Source organism: Schistocerca piceifrons, chromosome 2 (genome assembly GCF_021461385.2).
Source record: "Schistocerca piceifrons isolate TAMUIC-IGC-003096 chromosome 2, iqSchPice1.1, whole genome shotgun sequence".
In the NCBI taxonomy this organism is placed as follows: Eukaryota; Metazoa; Arthropoda; class Insecta; order Orthoptera; family Acrididae; genus Schistocerca; species Schistocerca piceifrons.
Window position 1 is genome coordinate 537241750 of NC_060139.1, and position 25554 is coordinate 537267303.

The following is a 25554-nucleotide window of genomic DNA, read 5'->3' on the forward strand; positions in this document are numbered from 1 at the left end:
TGTGAGAATTCTTTTACTATTTTACTAAACAGTACTTCCTGGGTATGTTCTGCTTATAAAATTAATACTAACTCTCTTTTATATAATTTGAATACACTGAAATTCATAACATTTCAATATCTCATTTGTATATTTTTTCAAAATTCTTAATTTTTGTTTTATGCACAGGTATGTACCAGCAACATAACACTAATATGTAGTAATGTTATTCAGTAAAACAGCTTAAATTTAAAAACCTTCAGCTATCAGCATCAACAATTTCTCTATTTCTGTTTCAGAAAAAATTATTTTCTCCACTCAGAACCTGCTATCACTGAGCCTGGAAAACAACGGCTTGACAGCTATACCACAAGGAGTGAAGCGAATTCAAAATTTGGTGACTCTTGATCTGTCACACAATGCAATTAATTTTTCATATTACACTACAGTACTTTCCTCAATGAGTAATCTTAAATGGTTAAATCTAGCTGCTAATCCCATAGGTGATTTGTCTGCTTTCATAGGGCATCTTAGCAGTGAGGTACAGCTACACTTTCTTAATGTCAGTGATTGCTCACTTTTTGAGCTGGAGCCTACAGACAACAAAAGTCCATTAAGACATCAGAAAGAACTTCAGTTCTTAGATTTGTCATATAATGGTCTGTATACCTTGCCCAGTGATATTTTTGTAGAAATGTCTCACTTGGAAACTGTGAAACTGTCCCACAATAATTTAAACAAACATCTTAGACTACATCTCCCATATGGTATTAGAGTTTTAGATTTGTCTTACAACAATTTTGATAGTCCTGAAGGTATTGTGGAGACTGGATCAGCAGAATTTGTGGTCCTAAAAGGAAATGATATTTACCCTTGGAATAATTCGAATATATTTTTGTTAAATGATAATCCTAACAGTGTATGGCTATCAAGACTTGATATTTCAGACTGTAAGATCAATGTTGTAACTGAGGAAATGCAAAAATCATTTGAATACCTTCAGGAACTTGACTTGGGAGGGAATCCATTTGACTGCTCTGACTGTTCAGTGCCAGATTTCAGAAGTTGGCTCCTGTCAATCAATGAAACAAAATACCACCCTAATTTATTAAATCATGGAAAACATGATGACTTAACTTGTGTCCATCCTGAAAATCTTGCAAAAAGGCTTATTGTTTCTGTCGATGACTTTTCACATTGTGAGCCAAATTATATAATTTTAATTGGTGTTCCATTGCTCACAGTTATTGCTTTAGGAGCTTCCTCAATATTTGTTTTGCATTTTTACCGATATGAAATAACATACATACTACATCTTGTGAAGATAAGGAAGTTGAGACTGGCGAATGCAGCAATGACAAGAAATTTCCAGTATGATGCATTTGTCAGCTACAGGTAAGAATAAATAACAACAATTTTTCATCATCTATCAGTATTAATATATACAGGGTGTCCATACTTAAAAGTTCCAGTTTCAGAACACTGTAGAAAGGCACAGACTGCTCAGAATGACATTAAATTTGAACAGCATTTTATTGACTCAAGGGGAAACATCATGGGGAAGAAAATTAAAGTCTGATGAACATATGGTGCTGCAAGTGTCAGAATATGCACATCACAGATGTGCAGCACACAGCTGTGCCTCAGTTTGTGCCCAAGATGGCCAACATGACTCCATGAAGGATTGTGCACAGCTGGAAAGTTGGGATATGAAAAAAGGTATTGGTCCAATTTCAGGTCTGGAAAAAGTGATTACAAAATTATATATATAAAAAAAAAACAGTTTCTTTTGAAGCACAGTTTGGCAGAGGGAGGAGAGCACAAGATCTGACAACTGTCGAAGATGTGGCCACTGCATTACAGGAGGGTAGAGAGGTGGTGTGCAAACATGTGGTGCACTGGGAATTTCTCATTTGTTGAACATGCCTGTGAGCACAATGCATAAAATCCTACAAAACATCCTGCATTGCTATCTATGCAAAATTACCCATGTTTCAGAGTAGCTTCCTGCTGACCTACCAGCAGGGCAAATGTTTGCTGCAGAATTTATTCCCCGCATGGAAATGGACAAGGAATGGCCATGGAACATTCTGTGGACAGGTAAAGTCCATTTCCATCCCTGAGAACATGTCAATATGCAGCATTGTAGAAGATGGGCAATAGAAAAACTCCACACACTCCACTCAATACCACTTCATTCTGCAAAGGTGACTGCATGGTGTGGGTTGACAGCATTTCTTATCGTAGGGCCAAATTTTTTTGAGGAGGTGAGTCCTGCAGATTCTGTTACCTGTACCATCACTGTTAAGTGCTATGAGAGTCTTTTTGTGCACCATCACCATTCTCACCCTTCAACAGCATGGATGTGTGGGTAGGATCATTCGTATACAAGATGGCACTTGTCCATACATTGTACAACCAGTAAAGGCACTGCTGCAGAGAAATTCTGGAAATGCTAAACTTATCAGCAGTCATTTCTGTACAGCCTGTATGTGCAGATCACCTGATCTTAATCTGTGTGACTTCTGGCTGTGAAGTTATCTGAAAAACATTGTGTTCAGTGGTCAAATTATGAACATAGCTGAACTGAAGGCATGCACTGTGCAACACATTCTGAATATGATCCCCGAGACACTTTGATCTGGTGTAGAAAATGCCATTTCTCGATTTCATGGTGGACAGCATATTGAACATGTCTTGTGTCAGTCACTGATGTCATTTTGATTTTTATTTGGTTTTTCGCCCCAGGACAATTACAACTGATGTTATTTTGCTTTTATGTGGTTTTTGGCCCCATGGCAGCTAAAAACCAATGTCATTTTACTTTTTATGCAGTTTTTAGCCTCAGAACAATTAAAAACCATTTTTTCCATCCAATGTGGTATGATCTTACCATGGTGGATAGGCTCACCCAACTAACAGTGCCACAACTGTTGACTGCTGAACTTGTGCTGTCAGGCACATGGAACAATATCGATGGTGTAATGTGCAGCTCAAACTAGGGATTGTACTGCAATTCATCTGTCATTTGTAGTTGGCCCATTAAAGTTAATATACTTACAGTGGCATCTATTGGTAAACTTGTCATTAATCTCTTTTTTTAAAATAATGTTTTCCCTTTAATCAATAATATGCTGTTCATATTTGATATCATCCTGAGCAGTGGTTCTCCTTCTACAGCATTTTCAAGCTGGAAATTTAATTATGGACACACTATATATAGAATAGATGACTATTCAACAACTAGATGATATTCTGGGCAGTGTTTGGACTTGCAGAAAAATCGATAAAATTGTTTAGGTTTCAGATAAAGTACCTCTTCTGAGCTACAACACAAACACACACACACACAAGTGTACAAAATACCCTTTAATTCAGAAGAAAACTTTTTCCAAAAATTAAGCAACTTACTACCTTTTATATATGCCTGTTAGCTGCTCATTATGTCTTATGTCAGATGAGTGGTCATCTATCCTTTCACATATATTAGACTGTTCTTCATTTCCATTCACTATGAAATTACTGTAATGTTTTATGGTCATAAACTTACTACATTAATAACACTATTAAACACAGAAAAGATTGCCTTGTACCTCGCAAAACTTGCCTCTCCCTCCTTTGTCTTTAAAAATATAATATTGCAGACAGTTAAACTGTTAAGGCTATAGTTACTGTTACATGTGACATGGGTAGTTTCAAATTAAGCATTACTGATTCATTCTGGAAATAATATCAAGTATGCTATTCTGATATTTATTATTGAACCCACACCATTCATTTAATTGTAGTTCATCATTTCACCATTCTAGGGGCCAGTAAGTTTTGTTTTCTGTTGTTTATCTATGTAGTAATGATAAGGATTGAGTGTGATGCCTTCAAATGTATTACTGCTACTTCGTAAAATGTAATTGAGTTTCGTCTATTTCTCTTTTAACAGCACATACCTGTTTTGTTTTTTACTCAGAATTATTTATTTTGGACATAAGATGAAAATGTTTTGATCTACACTACATCTACATCTGTACTCTGTAAGCCACTTTGAAGTGTGGGGCAGAGGGTACCAGGTTTCTTTTTCACCCCATTCACATGTGGAGCACAGCAAGAATGATCATTTAAGTGCCACTGTGTGTGTTGTAATCAATCTCATCCTATCCCTACATTCCCTATGAAAGTGCTACATATGGGGTTGTAGTATATTCCTAGTGTCATCGTTTAATGCCAGTTCTTGAAATTTTGCAAGAAGGCTGTCTTGGGATAGTTTGCATCTATCTTCAAGACTCTGCCAGTTCAGTTTCTTCAGCATCTTTGTGATGCTCTCTGATGAATCAAACAAACCTGTGACCATTCATGCTGCCCTTATCTGCATAGATTTTGTAGTAACTTTACATAATCTAGAACTATACTTCTTACATAAGGGTTGATCAATATGTTTCCATTTGAGAACAATGCTAAAGTGTATATGCAATTTGGCATGACTCCGATGAGGGTTTATAAATACTGACATATAGGCACAGAGTTAATGTGGCATTCATGTCTTTCTGACATGTGTGCAGTAAATGCAGAAACATGAACTATGGTAACATTATTGGCAAACGCATCCAAGCAGGACCCATGTGCTGTTCTTGTTTTCTTGGCTGCTTAGGGACAAACACCAGTGGACATCCAGTGGAGAGTGAAGGATGTATATAAGACAGCATGTCTGTCTAAAACCACTGTTGTGGAAGGGGTACTGCAACAAGGGCTGTCGCTGCTACACGATAACACGTCTCCGTATTGCAAATGTTGTAACACAGAAGTTATGCTAACTCAAGTGGGAGGCACTTGAGCACTGCCCAACAGTCCTGATCTCTCGACTTCATATTATTACTCCTTAGGTCCCTTAAGAAAAGCCTTGAAGGGTCAACAGTTCCTGTCACATGGGTATGTGCAGCAGCCAGGTTACGGACTTCTTCATCCAGCAGGACATGGTGTTTTACCAAATGGGTATCTTCAATCTGGAGTGTCAGTGAGATAATTGCCTCAGTGCTCATGGCAAATTTAGTCAATTGGCAGACTGATTCTTGGCTGTATGGCCTTTGAACAGAAACTTTTTGATCACCCCTTATAATACGAAAGTAGGTGCCTGATGATTTTAAGAACTCTGTACAATGATCAATGTTACAATGATCAGCATTACTTATCGTGTGCTAATAGGGGCTCAATAAGAAGCTACATCTAGTTTCACATAACCTTTCTTGCAAAAACTTGTTCGTCTTACTTTTGTGGGTAGTATCCTGTCCTGAAAACCAGAGCCACACTTAAGTAATCCTGACTACTTGGCAGAACTGACAAAGCTACACCCACCCTCCCCTTTCTCCCCTTGCCCAGACTTCATACAGATAGTTCACAACTTGCTGCAGTTGATGGCATTGTCATAATACTCTTTGGGACATTTCAATAAGCATCTCTTAGCCGATACTTAGAAAAAACCTTCAGCATACTCAAATGGAAAGCCTTGTTAATGCTTAACGGCGTGCTTCCAGAGGTTCTGCTGAGTTATTGTTTCCATTTTTGGCATAATATTTCAATGACCAACCTAGCTGTTGTCCTCAGGTGCTGTATGTTTTGATCTTATATCTATTCACTGCACAGGCCCTAACCAGATTGTGAACCACTGTTGATCTCGCTGTACTATTTATAGCAGAGTTGGATTCCTGACTGCCACTAAGTATATGTAAAAAGCAGAATTACACCAATGGAAGTGGTGTCAAAATATCATGTCACTCAATGTGGCAGATGCCATATTGACTTTGGCATATTTAGATGTTTTCTATTATAACTTGCAGTATGCCATTTTGGGGCAATGGCACGTTGATGATTTATAGCAAACATGTCAGCCTTAAAATTAAATGTCGAATAATGATACATCAACAATATAAGCCTTCAGTAGGTACATACTATGATAACTGACACAAAAAATAAAAACTGCATGTCTTCAGTGTAGCTTAGTGGATAAGGATGTGGACTGCAGCGTCGAAGGAAGTAGGTTCGCATCCCACTACATGCTAATTTATTTTTTCTGCCTTTATGTTTTTAAGACATTCTGGTAATGTATTATGAATGTTCTCAAGTATGTGCTGCAATACTCAATGTTATTTATATTTCTGTCTCATTAGAAAATGAAGGTGAAATAAATATTTGGCTATAGTAATTTCTGAGTGTGTGTCTGGATATGAACTTAAGAGGACAGCTTAAATTGCTGCAGATGAAACGAGCAGCCATAATATTGATAATTCGCCTTGCCACAATTATTTGGCTGTTTACTTTCTAGAGTATGCAAAACTCATGGGGAGGCAGATATTCACAGGTTAAAAGGAGTGCCACTTTCGGCTGGTATAATTTTGTCGCTAATGACACATTGCTCACTATGTCCGTTAATGCTCTTATGATCTTCAGAGACAACACGGATATTTCATGAAAAGCAAATTCTCTCAGCATATTCCAGCTCTTCTGGATGTTATGGCTGGTGAGATTTTAATAATCTGAGTGCTACACACAGATCCTTGTTTAAATTGAATCCTACATCCCTTTTTATTAGGTTTTCTGATATCTTTACTTCAATACACTCCCTAATTATTCTGTCCCAGGAACTCAGCATCTGCACCACAGTCCCAGTCCTTCATATATTGCTTCACGATTTTATTCAATACACTTCTCAGCAACAGTTGATTTCTTTGGTTATTTTAGGCAGGTGTGTTGCTGATGTTCCTTGCATCCCTCTTTGTCTGTTCTTCTCTTAGCTAACATGTCACGTAAAGATAGCTTGCCTTTTTTTTTCAAGTTCATTATGAATTTTATATTACAATGAATAGAGTTTAAATGTTCCAGGAACTCTGTCAAGTTTCTGCACTCCATGTGGCCACACCAAAAATGGTTCAAATGGCTCTGAGCACTATGGGACTTAACATCTATGGTCATCAGTCCCCTAGAACTTAGAACTACTTAAACCTAACTAACCTAAGGACATCACACAACACCCAGTCATCACAAGGCAGAGAAAATCCCTGACCCCACCGGGAATCGAACCCAGGAACCCAGGCGTGGGAAGCGAGAACGCTACCGCATGACCACGAGCTGCAGACACCAAAAATGTGTCATCCAAATACTGATAGAAATATGTTGGTTTCAACTTAGTGGATTCTGGTACCTTTGCTTGTTCCGTGAATAAGTTCATCACAACAGGTGATAATGGACTACCCATTGCCATGCCACTGGTTATAATATTTTCTGACAGACAGGAAATGAGTTACCATCAGAATACACCTAAAAAGTTGTTTGAAGCAATCTTTGAACCTTTCTGTGATTACATTGAATGAATCAGAAAGTAGGACTCCTGTGAAGATGGGGATTGCATTGAAAAGTTACCATAATATCCATATCCTGGAGCTGCAGTTGACTGAGATTGTGAAAAAAGTCAATATATAACGTTGTCATGTTTCTGGGAACACTCTTTAATACTTAACCATAATATTTGCTTTTTGACAAATGGGTGGTGTAACTCCTCAAAAAATGTATATATATTTTCTTTTTTAAAAACATGCCTGTCATCCACACTGTGCATTATAAAGACAGTTTTTGTGGAACTGTAATTTTTAAATGATGTAGCTGACACATTGTGACTTAACTTTCGCCTATTTGTTTTACAAATATCGACATAGACTGAACAAATGTGGCTACCAGCACTGGTGCATATATAACATACAACATTTACAAAAGCTTTCTGTGTATTGGTAGAATTGTACAAGACCAAAATTACAGTTGGAATCCGAGCTTTCATGAAACTGATTACAAAATTTTGAAACAATGGGAATCCCAGGTAGGAATGTCAACAGTGTAGGGAACGAAAGATTTTGTTTGACAAATAACAGTAACAAGTTTTAAATAATCAGTAATTTGACATACATATGTTTTCAGATCCAAATTTTATGAAATGTCTGCTGTAAACAGTTGTGTCAGCTTGTTTGTTGATTACAATGTAATTTCTGGATAATTTTTAGTGTTAACATGTTTTCAGCATTATTTTGTTGCATATTGTCCATTTCCTTGAGAAATAGTGATATTACAAAATCACTGTTTCTTTATGTTCTGGAACTAATAAAAAATGTTTTTGGTATGATATTTGCTCTGTTAGGATCAGATTACATTCCAAGTTATTGAATTATATTGTAAAGTATATCCTTTATATCAATAACATTGATACAAAAGATCCTGAATATACTTCACATATATAGCGAGTTATATAGGAAGCTCAGCTTGCAATAGATCCGTTCTTAATGTATTTTCACATTCTGCTACATTACAAGGAAACTTGTGAATATGGTGTTTGCACTTCCCACTGTCCACCTGCTTAGCTGAGGGGTAACGTGTTTGCCTACCATGCAGCAGGCCCGGGTTTGATTACCAGCTGGGTTGGAGATTTTCTCTGCTTATGGACTGGGTGTTGTATTGTCCTCATCATCACAACACACAAATTGCCCAGTGTGGTATCACCTGAAATAAGACTTGCAGCAGCCGAAGAACTTCCCTGAATGAGGCCTCCCAGTCAATATTGCCACATTATCATTTCATTTCATTTTTACTTCCCCACTCAAAAATGGGCATATGGCAGCAAGACAAAAACTGGCAGCAATCTGCACAGTTACCAATGGGCTCTCTCTTTCCAGATGATACTGCAGTGGACATATTTGATGAACACAGAGAATTGTGGAACAAAAGTAGGAAATCATACTTTGGGGACAGGATAGTTAATTCATTTTTGGAAGAGGAGGTGAGAAAAGAAATCCTGAAACTGAAAAGGAATAATTCACCTGACCCTGACAGCATCTGTGATGAAGTTCTGCAAACCCTTCATACGTGCATAATTTTATATTTATGCCAACTCTATCTGATGATCCTTTTGAAGGGAAGCTGCTGAGGCAACAATTACATTAGTAGTGACAAGGAGTCAAACTGTCTGTTACACCTGAAAAGACCATGTGAATACTGTTAAAAGGGAATCTTTTAAAAGACCCAATCATGAAATCAAGTGACAGGTCTATAAAGAGAAAGTCCTTCACCAGATACTAAAATGTCTTCTTGGGTGAATGACAAAATTGTAGTGCACTTATTGAAAAAATGAGCAAGAGAGCCAGGAATATGATGCACAAAATAATTGGTCTTGTCAGTTACAATTATAAGCTGGCAATACAAACAATAAAAACATATCATGGAGCTACCTTAACTGTGATCATGGGATACTAGAGGAGGAGGAGGAGGAGGAGGAGGACATCAGTGTTTAACATCCCATCGACAACGAGGTCATTAGAGATGGAGCGCAAGCTCGGGTGAGGGAAGAATGGGGAAGGAAATCAGCCGTGCCCTTTCAAAGGAACCATCCTGGCATTTGCCTGAAGCGATTTAGGGAAATCACGGAAAACCTAAATCAGGATGGCCGGAGACGGGATTGAACCATCGTCCTCCTGAATGCGAGTCCAGTGTGCTAACCACTGTGCCATCTCGCTCGGTCATGGGATACTGTGAGAATGCTTGAGCCTACAGACTTCTCATAACACCAGTATGGATACTTAACAAGGTGCAACATGGAATACTTCTTCCGTTGACAGGAGATTTTGTTGTTGTGTCAGTTGAGGCATTGCAAGTAGTACTGCATATGGCACTCAATCTCCAGATATGGAGAAACATCTGTCATTTGTATTGTCTGAAAAAACAACAATATCATGAAATGCTGAATTTGATAAGAATTAACAAGCAATTAACAAATTCAGAAACAGGTCCTTCACCTATGGCACAACTTATGGGATGATACTCAAACAGTGAGGCAGACCTATGGTTTTCTGCCAAATACAAAACAAAGACTGGAAATGAAGCACCTTAATCCCTCAAGGGGCCTGACACACTTCTTGACTGGTCATTGTCCCTACACTGCCTACTGTCATTGAACAGACAGAAGACAGACCTTCTGCCAATGTTGCTGATACTGATCAGCTGCAACTAAATGAGCATGGAAGATCCAGTGCCAAGGAGATATTGTGTTGTGAAATGAATGCCAGATCTGAGACAATATTGCTGACACAATTTTGAAAAAGGCTTGGGTAGTTCATTATCTTATCAGTCAACTCCCATCTCCTGCACTGTAGAGGTTGCGACAGAATATCAAGAAGCTACATAGCTAGGGCAACTGAGGTCGACAATTGTGGCAAAAGAACCAACACCATAGGTGAGCCACATAACAACACCAGAGAGAAACACAGCCATGGACCATTTCTCGCCATCCAGGGTACTAGATCAAGCTGATGTGGATGGACATGTGGCTGTGCTCTTTACAGTGACAATAGTGCTCCCTTGGGACAGGGGAATCCTTCCCTGCTGCCAAGGAGTCACAAACAATAGAAGAGGCAGATGCAATATGCAATTATCAGATGCAACCACAACACTATCCACAGTGTCCAAAGAAGTGGCAGAGCATGCCTATGGACCAGGGAGCAACGGAGTGCATTATGGAATGAGACTTACAAAACTGTAGTTATTATAACAGTAGCAGACATAGGCCTGTAGTAGGAGCTGTTCTTTTTTTCCATAGTAGAAACAGTATTTTTAAATAATTTATTATTATTATTGCTATTATTATTATTGATAGCAGAAATAGTTATGGTGATGGGAAGCAGTACTGTGTAGGATAAAATAAAGTATTAATGTCAGCACATAATTTGTGTAAGAATAAATGCAGCCTGTTATTATAGGTAATAAGCTACAGTGGAATGGAATAAATAAAATTCCCCACTTCTTCACTGAGAATGCATTTATGGTCTTTTGCTACTAGGTATTAGGTTACTACTAGGTATTAGGTTACTAATTATCCTATTAGGAAGGCCATGTCATCATGGTGGCACTGTAGTTCATTTTATGCCACTTGATGTAACATGGCAACTCTGACTCATTGAGAGGAACTGTCACCTTTCTCTCAGTTTTATCAATAGGATTGACATCTACCTGTCGGAGTGTAACAACCTAATGCTAGTTGCTGGATTGAGCCATGAAGACGTTTTACTTTCCAAGTGATCTGTAATCTTGATGCTGTCAGTGATAGCTTTTACCTTAACTATTTTCTTGTATACTCACCTTACTTAAAGTTTTTTTAAGCAGTTGACCTGCTATGCAATACCATCAATTCATGCCATACAACTTTGCCACCTTTCGCAGAGGGTCAAGGGCTGGAAGAAAGCCTTGTAGTATTCAAGATGCTAAATAACATAACCACTCTTTAAATACATCTTCTATATTTTGTTGCTCCTATATAACAATTGCAATGTTGAGTGAACAGATCTCTTATTAAAAACAACATATCTGAAGAGATTTTTAGAACAGAACAATAGATTCTCAGATCAGAATAGAATGACATCTCTCTTAAGCCTCTGTCTACTGTTTTCTGGGTGTTGTCATTGTCGGCAGCACCTCTTATTCTCTGCTTTTCTAAACACTGCCAAGCTGTGATGTCAAGTAGAAGTGACACCACCACAGCAGGGAGGACACTTGACTGCTGTCCCACTTTGCCAGGGTCCTGTGCTCACACTTCTTTCACCATGGGTGCATGCACTGTGGGAAGTTTTCTACTTACAGACTATACAAAAAACATTTTTACATGAACTTCTTTTATTGGCTTGAGAGAAAGAAGTGTAACATATCCCGCCAGTAAGATTAAAGATGTCATGTAAAATAACTTACCTAACTAATTATCATCCTTTTACAACCTTTAACGTTTTGCTAAATTTTTATTACTATCAGAGTTAAGGTCTCTTAAGACCAGGCTCCTTTCCCATTCACACAACAAAAAAAGCATGTCTGATCATATCTGTTGTCTCAGTTATTTAACTTTTTGACTATTTTGGCTTGACAATAGTAAACATCATATTATTTAGTTTTGTGATAGATAGGTATTATTATGTAATGCAGATTACTTAAGCAGAAGATATTGTGTCTCATCAATTTGCTTAACATTTACGCTGTTTTGTGTATAAAACTCATGAGAGATATTTGCCCTTAATTTGTTTTTAAATGTTTTAAAATCATTTAACAGCACAAAGTTGTTAAATTTGTTGAGACAGAAAAGGTTTATGTCTTTATTTACCGTAAGGAGTTACATGCTGAAATTTGACTCCAAGCTATGTTCCACGATTTCAAATCTCAGATTTGTTGTAACTCAACATTTTCAGAAACAAAAATTCGAAATTCAATGCTTGCCCACATAATTCCATTTTATGTTGACTGTTTAGGAGAATACTTCATTAGTGAAACTCACAGTCACACTACAGTTTCCTACCTTTATAAGGACTCTTCTTAGACCTACTTCAGTGGGCTAATAATGTGTACGTAGATTAACATCTTTACTACATGAGTGCTCCTCTCTCTTATCCTTCCATATAAAAATGGTTCAGGTCATTCCCTCTGTGAATTCACCTGGCCTATACATAGGCCATCCCTGCCACAGTTCCATCTAACCTGTACTCCTGACCACATTAATTATATAGTCAGTTCATTCCTTCCAATGATTCACCTTAACAAGGATTAGATCATCCCTTCTGTGGGTCCTGCCTCTGTCCTATACATACACCAAATTGGATACACCACATTTTAACAGTTTTAACATATGCTCATCTTCTACTTTTTATAACTTCCAGCCAGTGGTGAAATATCTCTGTAATATATTGACACTAAACAGTCACTTCAAACGTGTGTTACTAACTCCTTCTTTTGCAATCTTTCGCTATGCCATAACTCGTGCACATTCTTTCAATACAGACCCTTCTCTTATGTTATCCTTTCTATATTCATTTTCCCTTTTATCATGCATAACATTCTTGCATTTGTTGTCAAAGGATATTCACCAAAGATCTATTTATTGTTACCAGATTACTGTGTTTATCTATCTTGATAATCGAAGTGGTCACTTTTCTCTCACACTAAAAAAATCATGAGAAAGTTCAGCTTGAGATGACTGGGATTAAACTGTTCTACCTTACTTTCTTCTTCTACATCTACACAGTTACTCTGAAAATCGCACTTATGTGTTTGGCAGAGTGTTCATTGAACCATCTTCATACTAATTCTCTATTATTACACTCTCAAACAACTCATGGAAAAAGCAAACACCTATATCTTTCTGTGCAAGCTCTTAGTTCCCTTATTTTATTATGATGATTATTTCTCCCTGTGTAGGATGGCATCAACAAAATATTTTTACAGTCATAGGAGGCAGATGGTGATTGAAATTTCATGAGAACATCCCACCACAATGAGAAACACCTTTGTTTTAATGATGTGCACCCCATATCCTGTATCATGTACGTGACACTCTCTCCCCTATTTCTCAATAATACAAAACGTGCTGCCCTTTTTTGAACTTTATCGATGTACTCTGTTAATCCTATCTGGTAAGGATCCCATATCATAACTCTGCTTTAGCAGCATTGTCATTTGTAGTAACAAGATTCACGTTGTCCGTCACACTTCACATAGTGTAGACTGGGAACTGTCTGCTAGGCATGCCCGATGTAAACTGACTGGGCATGGCCCGTGCTGCCTGAGTTGTTGTTCCGCTGGCAGAGGGCGTGGCCGAATTCTCGTGTGCCCTCTGATGGACGGGACTTTACTTGCGGCAATCACCGTCCGTGACGCGCCGTGCCGATGTGCGCCTCCCACGATCTTTCTGGTGGCTACTGCATCATTGACAGTATTTCCACTGCTATCATGCAGAGAAGACATTGATTGTGTCTTGTCACTATCATACTTTACATACAACCAGAATCTCTTTGGATTGACTGCCAGGTTTTGAGACAAAAGTTTTGTTGGGGAAAGTATTATAAGCATCTCACATTGAAGTATCCACTAAATTTTGAGCTTGTGTAAAAGATCACCAATCTTGGAGTTTTTGTGTTCATTTGAATTTGGCATGTTTTTTTTTTTTTTTTTGTTGTCAATACTATTTCTTTGAATTCGACCCACATCTGGTCTGCATTTACAATGTTAATTTGGAATGAGTAGGGATTGCCTCTCAGGAAAGCACCAAGTGAATTCTTATCCACTTTTTTGAATAGATATATTTTTTGTCCAATTTTAGTGGATTTGGGTGTTACAGTATTCAGTCTTGCTAAAACAGTTCTGTAGTCATGAATCCCTGTATCTGTTTTCATGCTCATTATTATCTCTAAAAAGGGCCATCACAGAAGTTGGGAAGGAAAACATAGATACAAAGAAGGAAACTGCGAAGAAACCATGGGTAACAGAAGAAATACTTCAATTGATCGCTGAAAGGAGGAAGTACAAAAATGTTCTGTGAAACTCAGAAATAGAGAAATGTAAGTCTCTGAGGAATAAAATAAATAGTAAGTGCAGGGAAGCTAAGACAAAATGGCTGCAGGAAAAATGTAAAGAAATTGAAAAAGAAATGATTGTCAGAAGGGCAGATTCAGCATACAGGAAAGTCAAAATTACTTTCAGTGACATTAAAAGCAAGTCTGATAACATTAAGAGTGCAATGGGAATTCCACTGTTAAATGCAAAGGAGAGAGCGGATAGGTGGGAAGAATACATTGAAAGACTCTATGAGGGGGAAGATATGCCTGATGTGATAGAAGAAGAAACAGGAGTCGGTTTAGAAGACATAGGGGATCCAGTATTAGAATCAGAATTTGAAAGAGCTTTGGAGGACTTAAGATCAAATAAGGCAGAAGGAATGGATAACATTCCATCAGAATTTCTAAAATCATTGGGGGAAGTGGCAACAAAATGGACTATTCACATTGGTGTGTAGAATGTATGAGTCTGGTGACATACCATCCGACTTTCGGAAAAGCATCATCCTCACAATTCCATAGATGGCAAGAGCTGACAAGTACGAGAATTATGGCTTAATCAGCTTAACAGTTCATGCATCTAAGTTACTTACAAGAATAATATACAGAAGAATGGAAAAGAAAATTGAGGATGCACTAGATAACAATCAGTTTGACTTTAGGAAAGTAAAGGCACAAGAGAGGCAATTCTGACATAATGGAGGCAATTCTGACATAATGGAAGCAAGACTAAAGAAAAATCAAGAGACATTCATAGGATTTGTCAACCTGGAAAAAGCATTCAGCAATGTTAAATGGTGCAAGATGTTTGAAATTCTGAAAAATGTAGGGATAAGATATAGGGAGAGACGGGTCATATACAATATGTACAACAGCCAAGAGGGAATAATAAGAGTGGACGACCAAGAACAAAGTGCTCATATTAAGAAGGGTGTAAGACAAGGATGTAGCCTTTCACCCCTACTGCTCAATCTGTACATTGAGGAAGCAATGATGGAATTAAAATTCAAAGTGAAAGGATATCAATGACTCAGTTCACTGGTGACATTGCTATCCTGAGTGAAAGTGAAGAAGAATTACATGATCTTCTGAATGGTATGAACAGTCTAATGAGTATAGAGTATGGATTAAGAATAAATTGAAGAAAGACAAAGGTAATGATAATAGTAGAAATGAGAACAGTGAGAAACTTAACATCAGGATAGATGGTCACGAAGTAGATGAAGTTAAGGAACTCTTCTACCTAGGCAGTAAAATAACAAATGATGGATGGAGCAAGTAGGACATCAAAAGCAGACTAGCAATGGCAAAAAGGGCATTCCTGGCCAAGGGAAGTATACTAATATCATGTATCAGCCTTAATTTGAGGAAGACATTTCAGAGAATGTACGTCTGGAGTACAGCATGAATGGTAGTGAAACATGGACTGTGGGAAAACTGGAACAGAAGAGAATCAAAGCATTTGAGATGTGGTGCTACAGACAAATGTTGAAAATCAGGTGGATTGATAAGGTAAGGAATGAGGAGGTTCTGCGCAGAGTCGGAGAGGAAAGGAATATGTGGAAAACGCTGATAAGGAGAAGGGACGGTATGATAGGACATCTGTTAAGACACGAGTCAATGACTTCCATTGTAATAACACGGTTCACGTTTACATAGCACTTCACTTAGCATAGACTGGGAATGAGTCCTAGGCAGTCCCGATGTTGACTGACTGGGCACGGCCCGTGCTGCCTGAGTTGTTGTTGTTGTTACGCCGGCAGAGGTTGCGTCCGAATTCTTGCATGCCCTCTGGTGGACGGGACTCTACTTGCGGCAACTACCGTCCGTGACGCGCCGTGCCGATGTGCGCCTCCTGCGATATTTCTGGTGGCTACTGCACTCCTCTTCCTTCGGGGGGTGAAGCCACTGTGATCCACTGCATCAGAAGGTGGAGCGTCGTGCAGGAGTGACGACCCCCACGTGCATCGGAAGGCTGGAGTCGAGGGGATCTGCCAACCCTTGAGCCGGAAGTGACCCACACGAAGAGGCCCCCGTCATCCCACCACCGGAACCCGGGACAGAACGGGAGACAGGCCATCGAACTCTGGATCCTGGTCCACCCCGGGAGGGGCAAGACCCAGTGGCGAGGACGATGGGGAAGGGATGACCACAGGTTAACCAGCCTGCTGAACAACCGGGCCGGTGAGGGGGGCAGGCTCTTGCTGGGGCATTGCTAATGATGGTGATGCTGGTGCTGGAGTGACCGGAGGCTGCCAAAGCTGAGAGCCATCACGGTGCGGCAGAATCACAGGGGGGAGGGGTGGTAGCATCCCCTGAGAAACCAGTACAGGTGCCGGCAATGGGGAAGCCAGTGCCCGAGGGGTTGGAGGGTGGGGGCCCAAACATGGACGAAGCTGATTTTGGTGACGACGTACCTCCCGATCCCCCATCTGCAAGGTATAGAGCCGGCGGCCATTTTGGCGCAGGACCACCGCCGCTATCCAACGTGGACTGCGACCAAACCCACGTGCCCAGACCGACATACCTGGTGGAAGGCCGGGTACTCCGTTTTGCGAAGACTGACGAGGACCGGGCCGAAGGAGGTGCAGCAAAGTCCTAGGTTGGCGCCCGTGGAGGAGCTCTGCGGGGCTGCGTTCTCCCATAGGTGTGGTCCGGTATGCCGTCAGGAAAAACGTCAACGCCTCCTCCGCAGGAAATTCGTGCACATACTTTTTCAGCTGTGTCTTAAACGTGTGCACCATGCGCTTGGCTTCCCCATTCGATTGTGAATGAAAGGGGGGAGAGCAAACATGCCGAATACTGAAGTGCCTGCAAAAATCCTGGAAGGTCTGCAACATAAACTGAGGTCCATTGTCTGAGACCAGGGTGACTGGCAGACCTTCCACAGAAAAGATTTTTGCTAGTGCCTGGATTACAACCTCTGAAGTGGTTGAGGAGCAGTGAATCACATATGGAAATCGGGAATAAGCATCAATGACAATGAACCAAAAGCCATTGAGAAACAGGCCCGCAAAATCAATGTGAACACATTCCCATGCCTGGGTTGCAGGCGGCCAGGAAGAGAACGCTGACCTGGGAGATGCCTGTTGGCTCGCACACTGGGAACAGGCGGCCACCAAGTGCTCAATTTCTCTGCCAATACCGGGCCAGTACACATGTCGGCGAGCCAAGGTTTTACTACGGGAAACACCCCAGTGCCCCTCATGTAATAACGTGAGGACTTCCCGTCGCAAAGTTGCAGGAACAACCACGCGAGGAGCTGTATCATCGGTAGCCAGAAGGAGAATTCTTTCCAAGACGGAGAGGCAGTCTCGTAGAACAAAATAATTACAAAGCGGGTCCGAGGCCCGGCCTGGACGTCGGGATGACCACCCCTGCTGAATGAGGCGAACCACTCGCTGGAGAACCGGGTCAGCTGCCGTTTCCCTGGCGACTCTAGAACTAGTGATCGGGAAGCCATCAACCGCTTGGCGGGACGCCACATCCAAATGAAAACACATAATCTTCTCTCGATCGAACTTAGGATCCAGGCCCACCGGAAGACGGGAAAGAGTGTCTGCATTGGCATGCTGTCTGGTAGGGCGAAAATGAATGTCATAATGGTACTTAGAGAGGGAGAAGGCCCAGCGCTGTAGTCTGTGGGCCACCCTATCCGGAATCTGAGAGGCGGGGCCAAATAACGATATTAATGGCTTATGGTCAGTGATTTACTGAAACTTCGTGCCATACAAGAAAGGGTGAAACTTGGTAACAGCATAGACAATGGCCAAAGCCTCTTTTTCCACCTGGGAGTAATGGGCCTGTGCGGGACTAAGAGTTTTAGATGCAAACGCCAGTGGCTGCTCGGAACCATCTGAGTTGCGATGGGCCAGGACCGCCCCTACCCCATACTGCGAAGCATCTGTAGCCAGGACCAACGGCTTATGGGGGTCAAAAGTAGCCAAACACGGCGCTGACGTGAGGAGGCCTTTCAACGAGGTGAACGCTCACTTGCATGCAGGCGACCAATCAAAAGGAACACCCTTGCGCAGAAGGCAGTACAGGGGGTGGGCGATGGTGGAAGCCCTGGTAATGAACCGGTGGTAATATGCAATCTTGCCTAAAAAAGCTTGTAACTCCTTCAGGGAAGCGGGCTGCGGAAGGTCGACGATACCTTCGACCAAGCTTCCTAGCGGCTGGACGCCGTGCCGAGAGATTGTGTAGCCCACATACTCAATGGACGGTTGGAAGAAGTTTGACTTACGCAGGTTGCAACACAAGCCCACGGACCTGAATTTGAGAAAGAGGGTGCGAAGGTTGTGCAAGTGTTCCTTCGTGCTGCGGCCTGTGACAATTATGTCGCCCAGGTAATTAATACAATGAGGGATTGTTGATGTGACGTGATCAAGATAACGCTGGAATATCGCCGGGGCACTGGAGATTCTGAAGGCCAACCGCTGGTATTGGTAAAGGCCAAACGGGGTTTTGACAACCGCCAGCTGTTGGGAGTCCTCATCAAGAGGTATCTGATGATAAGCCTCCGAATGATCGATTTTCGAAAAATATTGGCCTCCTGCGATGGCGGAGAACAATTCATCAGCACGAGGCAAAGGATAGGTGTCCACCACCAATTGGGAATTAATGGTGGTCTTGAAATCGCCACAAAGACGTAACTTTCCCGAGGGTTTCCCGACAATAACGAGGGGCGAAGCCCACTCACTAGAAGAAATGGGAAGAACGACCCCTAGGACTGTCAGCCGGTCTAGCTCTTCTTTTACCTGAGGGCGGAGAGCCAAGGGGATCTGCCTCGCGCGTAGAAAACGCGGGTGAGCCGACGCCTTCAACGCTAAGTGAGCTTCAAAGTCTGAAACACGCCCCAGGCCCTCCTCAAAGATATCCGGAAAGTCAGAGATCAAAGATTCTAATGATTGATAGGGAACGTCTTCGGAGACCAACTGTATGGTGTCAGTGATAGAAAACCCGAAAGCTTGAAAAGCATCCAAGCCAAAAAGGTTAGCGGAGCCCACATCACTGACAACAATAAAAGTAATAGGCCGAGTGACTGATTTGTAAGTCACGTCAGTAGTGAATTGACCCAGTAGGGGAATGAACTGTTGACCATAACCACGTAGACGCCGGTAAACTGGCGCCAACGGGGGCGACCCAAGGTCGGAGTAAGTTTGTGCATTCAACAAAGAAACCACCGCGCCTGTATCTACTTGCAGTTGTAATCGGCGCGACCGGACCAACACCTTGATAAAGAGTTTGTGGGCCGATGCGTCAAGAGCCTGGCCCGATGAAACTTCCTGAATGTCAACATCCATGTCCTCTGTAACTGCTTCCTTCAATTCTTTCGAGGCTGAGCGGAAAACTTTAGCAATGTGTCCTTTCTTATTACATTTGCGACAAACGGCCCAACACTGGGGGCACTCCGACCGATCATGATGTATATAGCACGACGCACAGGATGGTAACAGGGACCGGCGGCCGGAACTCTGTTTACGCGCCGTGCGGGAGCGGCCGTAACGGCCGGATTGTATGGCTAGCACGTCGTCCACCCTGGACGCAGTGGACGCGGCCGCGCCGCCCTGAACCGCCGCGACATCGCACCACGCTTCCAACTGTTGACCAGCGGCGTGAGAGACTTCATACGATTGAGCAATGGACAGGACTTCCTAGAGGGAAGGGTATTCTAACTGCAGGGCCCGTTGCCGGACCTCCCTATCAGGGGCCGAACGAACAATGACGTCGCGCACCATAACGTGGGCAAACGACTCTTGTGACTGCTCCGTGACAAAATGACACTTGCGACTAAGACCGTGCAGGGTAGCGGCCCACGCCCGGTAAGACTGATGGGGCTGTTTCTTGCATTGATAGAACTCGACCCTAGCCGCCACAACATGCGTGCGGCGGCGATAATATGAAGACAGTAATGAACACAATGCGTCAAAAGACAAGAATGAGGGTTCCTGCAACGGCGCTAGCTGCCGCAAAACTTGATACAGTGAGGGAGATATCCAAGACAAGAAAAGAGCATGACATACCTCTGCATCGGCAACATGAAACGCCTGGAAATGCTGCCGAAGGTGATGTTCATACGCGTCCCAATCCTCCGCCGTCTTGTCATACGGGGGAAAGGGAGGAAGGAATGGTGCTGGAGCAGATGGTGTGGAGAGCAACGCCGGAAGCACCTGTTTCATGGTGGCCATAAGCTCCATCTGCTGCTCAACCAAAACCCGCACTAAATCCTCCATGCCGCGGATAACCCGCGAAACCGGAACAACGACGCAACACGCGAAAGAACAACCCTACTCGTCGCCAATTGTGTAATAACACGGTTCACATTTACGTAGCACTTCACTTAGCATAGACTGGGACTGAGTCCTAGGCAGGCCCGATGTTGACTGACTGGGCACGGCCCGTGCTGCCTGAGTTGTTGTTGTTGTTACGCCGGCAGAGGTCGCGTCCGAATTCTCGCATGCCCTCTGGTGGATGGGACTCTACTTGCGGCAACTACCGTCCGTGACGCGCCATGCCAATGTGCGCCTCCCGCGATATTTCTGGTGGCTACTGCATCCATGGTACTAGAGGGAGCTGTAGGGAACACGAACTATAGAGGAAAACAGAGATTGGAATACACGCAGAAAATAATTGAGGATGTAGGTTGCATGTGCTACTCTGAGATGAAGAGGTTGGCACAGGTTCCTCACCAGGTTCCATGGTGGGCCACATCAAACCAGTCAGAAGACTGTAGCACAGGATTATTTGTTGTTAAGAGGACAGGTGTGTTTTCACAATTGTGTACTATTTGAGTTGTCTCATGCACTAATTGCTCAAAAGGAATTCCAGAGAATGTATTTAGCACAATTTCAGATGATGTTTTATGCCTATTTCTGGATTTAAACATGTAGTTTTGCCAACATATCAAGGGTAAATTGAAGACACCACCAACTATAATTGTATGAGTCAATTACTGTTTGAAGTCAGACTCAAGTTTTCTTTGAACCTTTCAGCAATTGTATCATCAGAGTTGGGAGGTCAGTTAAAGGCTCCAATTGTTATTATATTTCAGTTGCTGGGAATGGCCTTTAGCCATACAAACCCACAACAACTATCTACTTCAATTTTGCTATAAGGTAAACTACTTCCAACAGCAACAAACATGCCACCGACAGCTGTTTTTAGCCTCTCCTTTCTAAATACTGTTATGTCTTTCAAAATAACTTTGGCTGAACTTGTCTCCAGCCTTAGCCAGTTTTGAGTGCCTATAATGGTTTGAGCATCAGTGCTCCCTATTAGCATTTGGTGCTCTTGTACTTACCTGACACAGCTGCAACAATTTTCAGTTGTTAGACCAATGGGTCCTAGATCTACGTTTTTGATGTGTTGCACCTGCACCCTTTGAGACTGAAGCCCTTTTTGTGTTTCCCCAAGACAGTCTAACCAAAAACAAAAAACTGTCCAGTCCACACCACATAGCCCCTGCCACCTGTGTAGCTGACCTATTTAGCGGAACCTGAAATCCCAGCACCCTATTGAGCAAGTCAAGGAATCTGCAGCCTACACAGTTGCAGAAGTATCTGAGCCCCTGATTCAGACCCTCCACTTGGCTCTGTACCATAAGTCCATAATCAGCCCTGCTTTCATATCACAAACTTCAGATAACTGCTCGAAACTACAGAGAATCTCTTCCAATTCAAAGCAACACACATCATTGGTATCAACATGAGCCACCACCTTGCAGCTGGCTGCACCCTGTGCTCTTTGTGGCATCCAGAAGGACCTGTTACATATCTGGGGTAGTGGTTCTTCATAAATCTACACCAATACTTACTATATATATGATAATGTAGCTTCTCGTCTGCTACTGGGAATACTCCTACAATTGTTTTAATCTCTACTTCCTCTCTTTTAATAATTATGAGATACAAAACCTTTACTTAATGGCTCTTTAATTACTCCATTTCACATTAAAAGACATAATATATTAGTACCTATCACAAGTCATCCATTTAAATAAATATTTTATGCACTTTTATTGAAGGTAATATGAGTCCTATAGACTACTTTTGCTCCTTATTTGTTAAATAAATTATTAGCACTTGGCACTCTCTTGCTAGCGGCAACACTAATTCTATCCACCACAGCCCAACAAGTTGCCTGGTTATGCTACATCGTGATATATTAGCACATCACAGCTTTCTTTAGGGATGGGGATTAGCTCCCTTCCTTTACCCACCTGTTTATTTGACATTGTTAACATTTAATTTCAGATCAAAATACAAATGATACTCTTGTTTATCATATGAAAAAAATTACTGTCTGTGTCAGTACGTCGAACATTTGTTGCCCTGGATTACTTGAATAACCTTTCAGTTTTACCTGTGAAAACAGCTTGTAATTACAACAATGTTGCACAAGTAAAAGAAGGGTTTCCATGAAGAAACATATGAATCTGGACAGAGGGAAGATAGAATCGGTACTCCTGTTGGAGAAAAATGAAATGAAAAGTAAGAAAAAGTAAGTTAGGCTGAAGAAATAAAGAAGACAAATACCGATACCCACCACACACCTCCCACCACAAGGTATCCTTCTTGATGGGTTCTTCACTGAGACACCAGAGGATAAAGTGTGATCAGCTCACCCTACAGAATGAACTTGTCTTGTCTTCACCTGAACAGGCCTTAAAATTGATCCTAACTACCTAAATACTCCCCTTTGAGTAGCCAATAGAGATTGGGTAATAACACGTTAGTAGAAACTAATTTTTATACATCAGTTTGTAAGTTGATAGTTCCTCATTATATTACCACTGACCAATGTATGCACTTGGTCATATGTATGTCTGCATTTAATGACGTATAGTACATACTTAATAACTGATATTACATAACATCCCCTACAAAAACATACAAAACTCAATCATTACAAGAGAAGGAAAAAAGGTAGAAAATCATATGTACAAAACATACAATAGCACATATTTTTTACTAAAATAAAGCATGTAATTTGTTAAGACAACAGGATAGTTGAGGAGATAGTAATTGCTTCATAAAAAACTAAATATGATGGAACAAAGCAATTAACTCATGCTGTCAACAGATGTCGCTCCACCAAATTTGCAAAAGAGCACAAATTCTCCTGGGGATGTACTCACTTGCAATAAAAAAAATTCATTATTAAATAAGGTTATTTTCCCTAAGTTTACCTAAATAAAATTCGTATCGGTATCTTATTATTTTTTAACTTCACTTTGTTTAAGATAAATTTTTTGTCATTTCTCTTCCTAGTGATGCTGCAAGCTCATGTACAAAATGTCTTACACATCCCTAAAATAAATCTTCAACACTCATAATATCTACTTAGTGTTGAATTTTAACAAAGTGAATACTAGGTTTAATACTGGGCAATGGCATAGCACTTGTGAAAAAAATTTCCGACTTCAATCTTATGCTTTGTTGCTGAACCAGCAATTACATTTAGCACTATACTTTCTGCTACAGCAGACAAAAACAGATCTACATGTAATAACATTTCTTAAGCCACATAAATACATAAATTTACCTTCAAATTACCCTCAGTGACAGACCAATGAACAGATAAGAATTTTAAGGCTAACTTCACATCATGTAGATAATTAAAGTAACTATCATTGTATAACTTTTTGTAAATAATTTTGAGATAAATAAATGTCCTTTTTCCAGGTCTGTGACTGGTAACATGAAGCACATCACATCCATAATGATCTTCATGCCCTCAAAATCATTTATAAATTGAAGACATTGAGTCTGAACATGAGTCCATAATCATATTTTGGCACTTTATTTTACTGGTCCATCTTGATCACACAAATTTTACACTTCACTATTATCAGTTTTGGCTACTGCCATCTTCAGATCATAAAATATTCTGAAGTAGTATCAATGTCAAACTAAACATGTAGGTACATAGTAAGTGCTCTTCATTTATAATAGACTCCTCCATAGTCAGGAGAACAGACACATCTCAAGTCTTTATATTTCATTTTTATGTTAATAAGTACACTTTCTCCTAATAAATGGTGTGCATCTATGTAACTCAGAATGTGTGAAACAGTGTAGATTTCACTACTAACAAACTTTCCTCCTTTAAGTGATGATAATTGACATAATACACAATGTAGACAGCATTCATTGCTTCATACCACACTCAGATATTCATTATGGTTCATATACTTATTACTATAATGTTTAAAACATTAACACAGCTTAGGGCCACTACCTGTATTTACCTAGTCTGTAGGTATACTGATTTCAAAGCTCAGATCATCATCGTCCTATTATTTATATCTTAAATATTTTTCCAAGCTAAATTTTCAATCATATTCACTAATTTTCTTTAGTCACTGGGACATTTAAATTTTCCTTTAATGCCATGTCATACTGGTACAATGTCTTAAACTTATTTTGCAATTTGGAACTCTAAACTACAGCTTCCTGTTGTAAATGTTTAAAAATAAAAACTTAAGTGGTATCACCCCAAACCTTGGGTAACACTTCCTTAAATTGCTTCAAAATTGCGACTGGATAACAGAAACATCTGGTCTTACCGCTATTGAACACTGCCTTCCCCAATGACCTTCATACTCCAAACCCACTACCTTATTCCTTATACACCTTACTAACCCACTACTACTTCACCTTTGAAGGAAATCAGCAGCACAGCCATGGGCACCCACATGGCACCCACCTATGGCAACCTTTTTAAGGGCCATCTATAGGAAACCTACCTAGCCTCACAAAACACCAAGCCCTTGGTCTGGTTCAGGCTTATTAATGATATCTTCATGTTCTAGACTCAGGGCCAAGACACCGTACCTTCATTCCTTCACAACCTTAACACCTCTGCCATCCATGTCACATGGTCCTCCTCAATCCAATGTGCCACCTTCATAGATGTGACCTCCTCCTCCTCTGATGGCTCCACCCACACACTTTTAAACCCACCAACCACCAACAGTACCTGCATTTTGACAGCTGTCATCCCTTTCACACCAAAAAATCTTACCCATACATCCTGGCCACCTGGGGATAGTATATCTGGGGTGACAAAAACTCCCTCACTCAGTATGCTGACAGACTCACCAAGGCCTTTACAGACAGACACTATCCCCCACACCTAGTCTGCAAACAGCTCTCCCGTGCCATTTCCCCTTACACTCCCACTC

The 25554-nt window shown here is 40.9% G+C and overlaps 1 protein-coding gene across 1 annotated transcript in view; it reads left to right on the plus strand.

Annotated features, from left to right (window-relative positions):
- LOC124777775 (toll-like receptor 2 type-2) overlaps positions 1 to 25554 on the plus strand; it is a 178243-nt gene that overhangs the window by 140041 nt on the left and 12648 nt on the right. The window contains exon 5 of the mRNA XM_047253285.1: positions 279 to 1374. Coding sequence (XP_047109241.1) covers positions 279 to 1374 — 1096 coding nt within the window. The remainder of the gene's footprint in view (positions 1 to 278; positions 1375 to 25554) is intronic.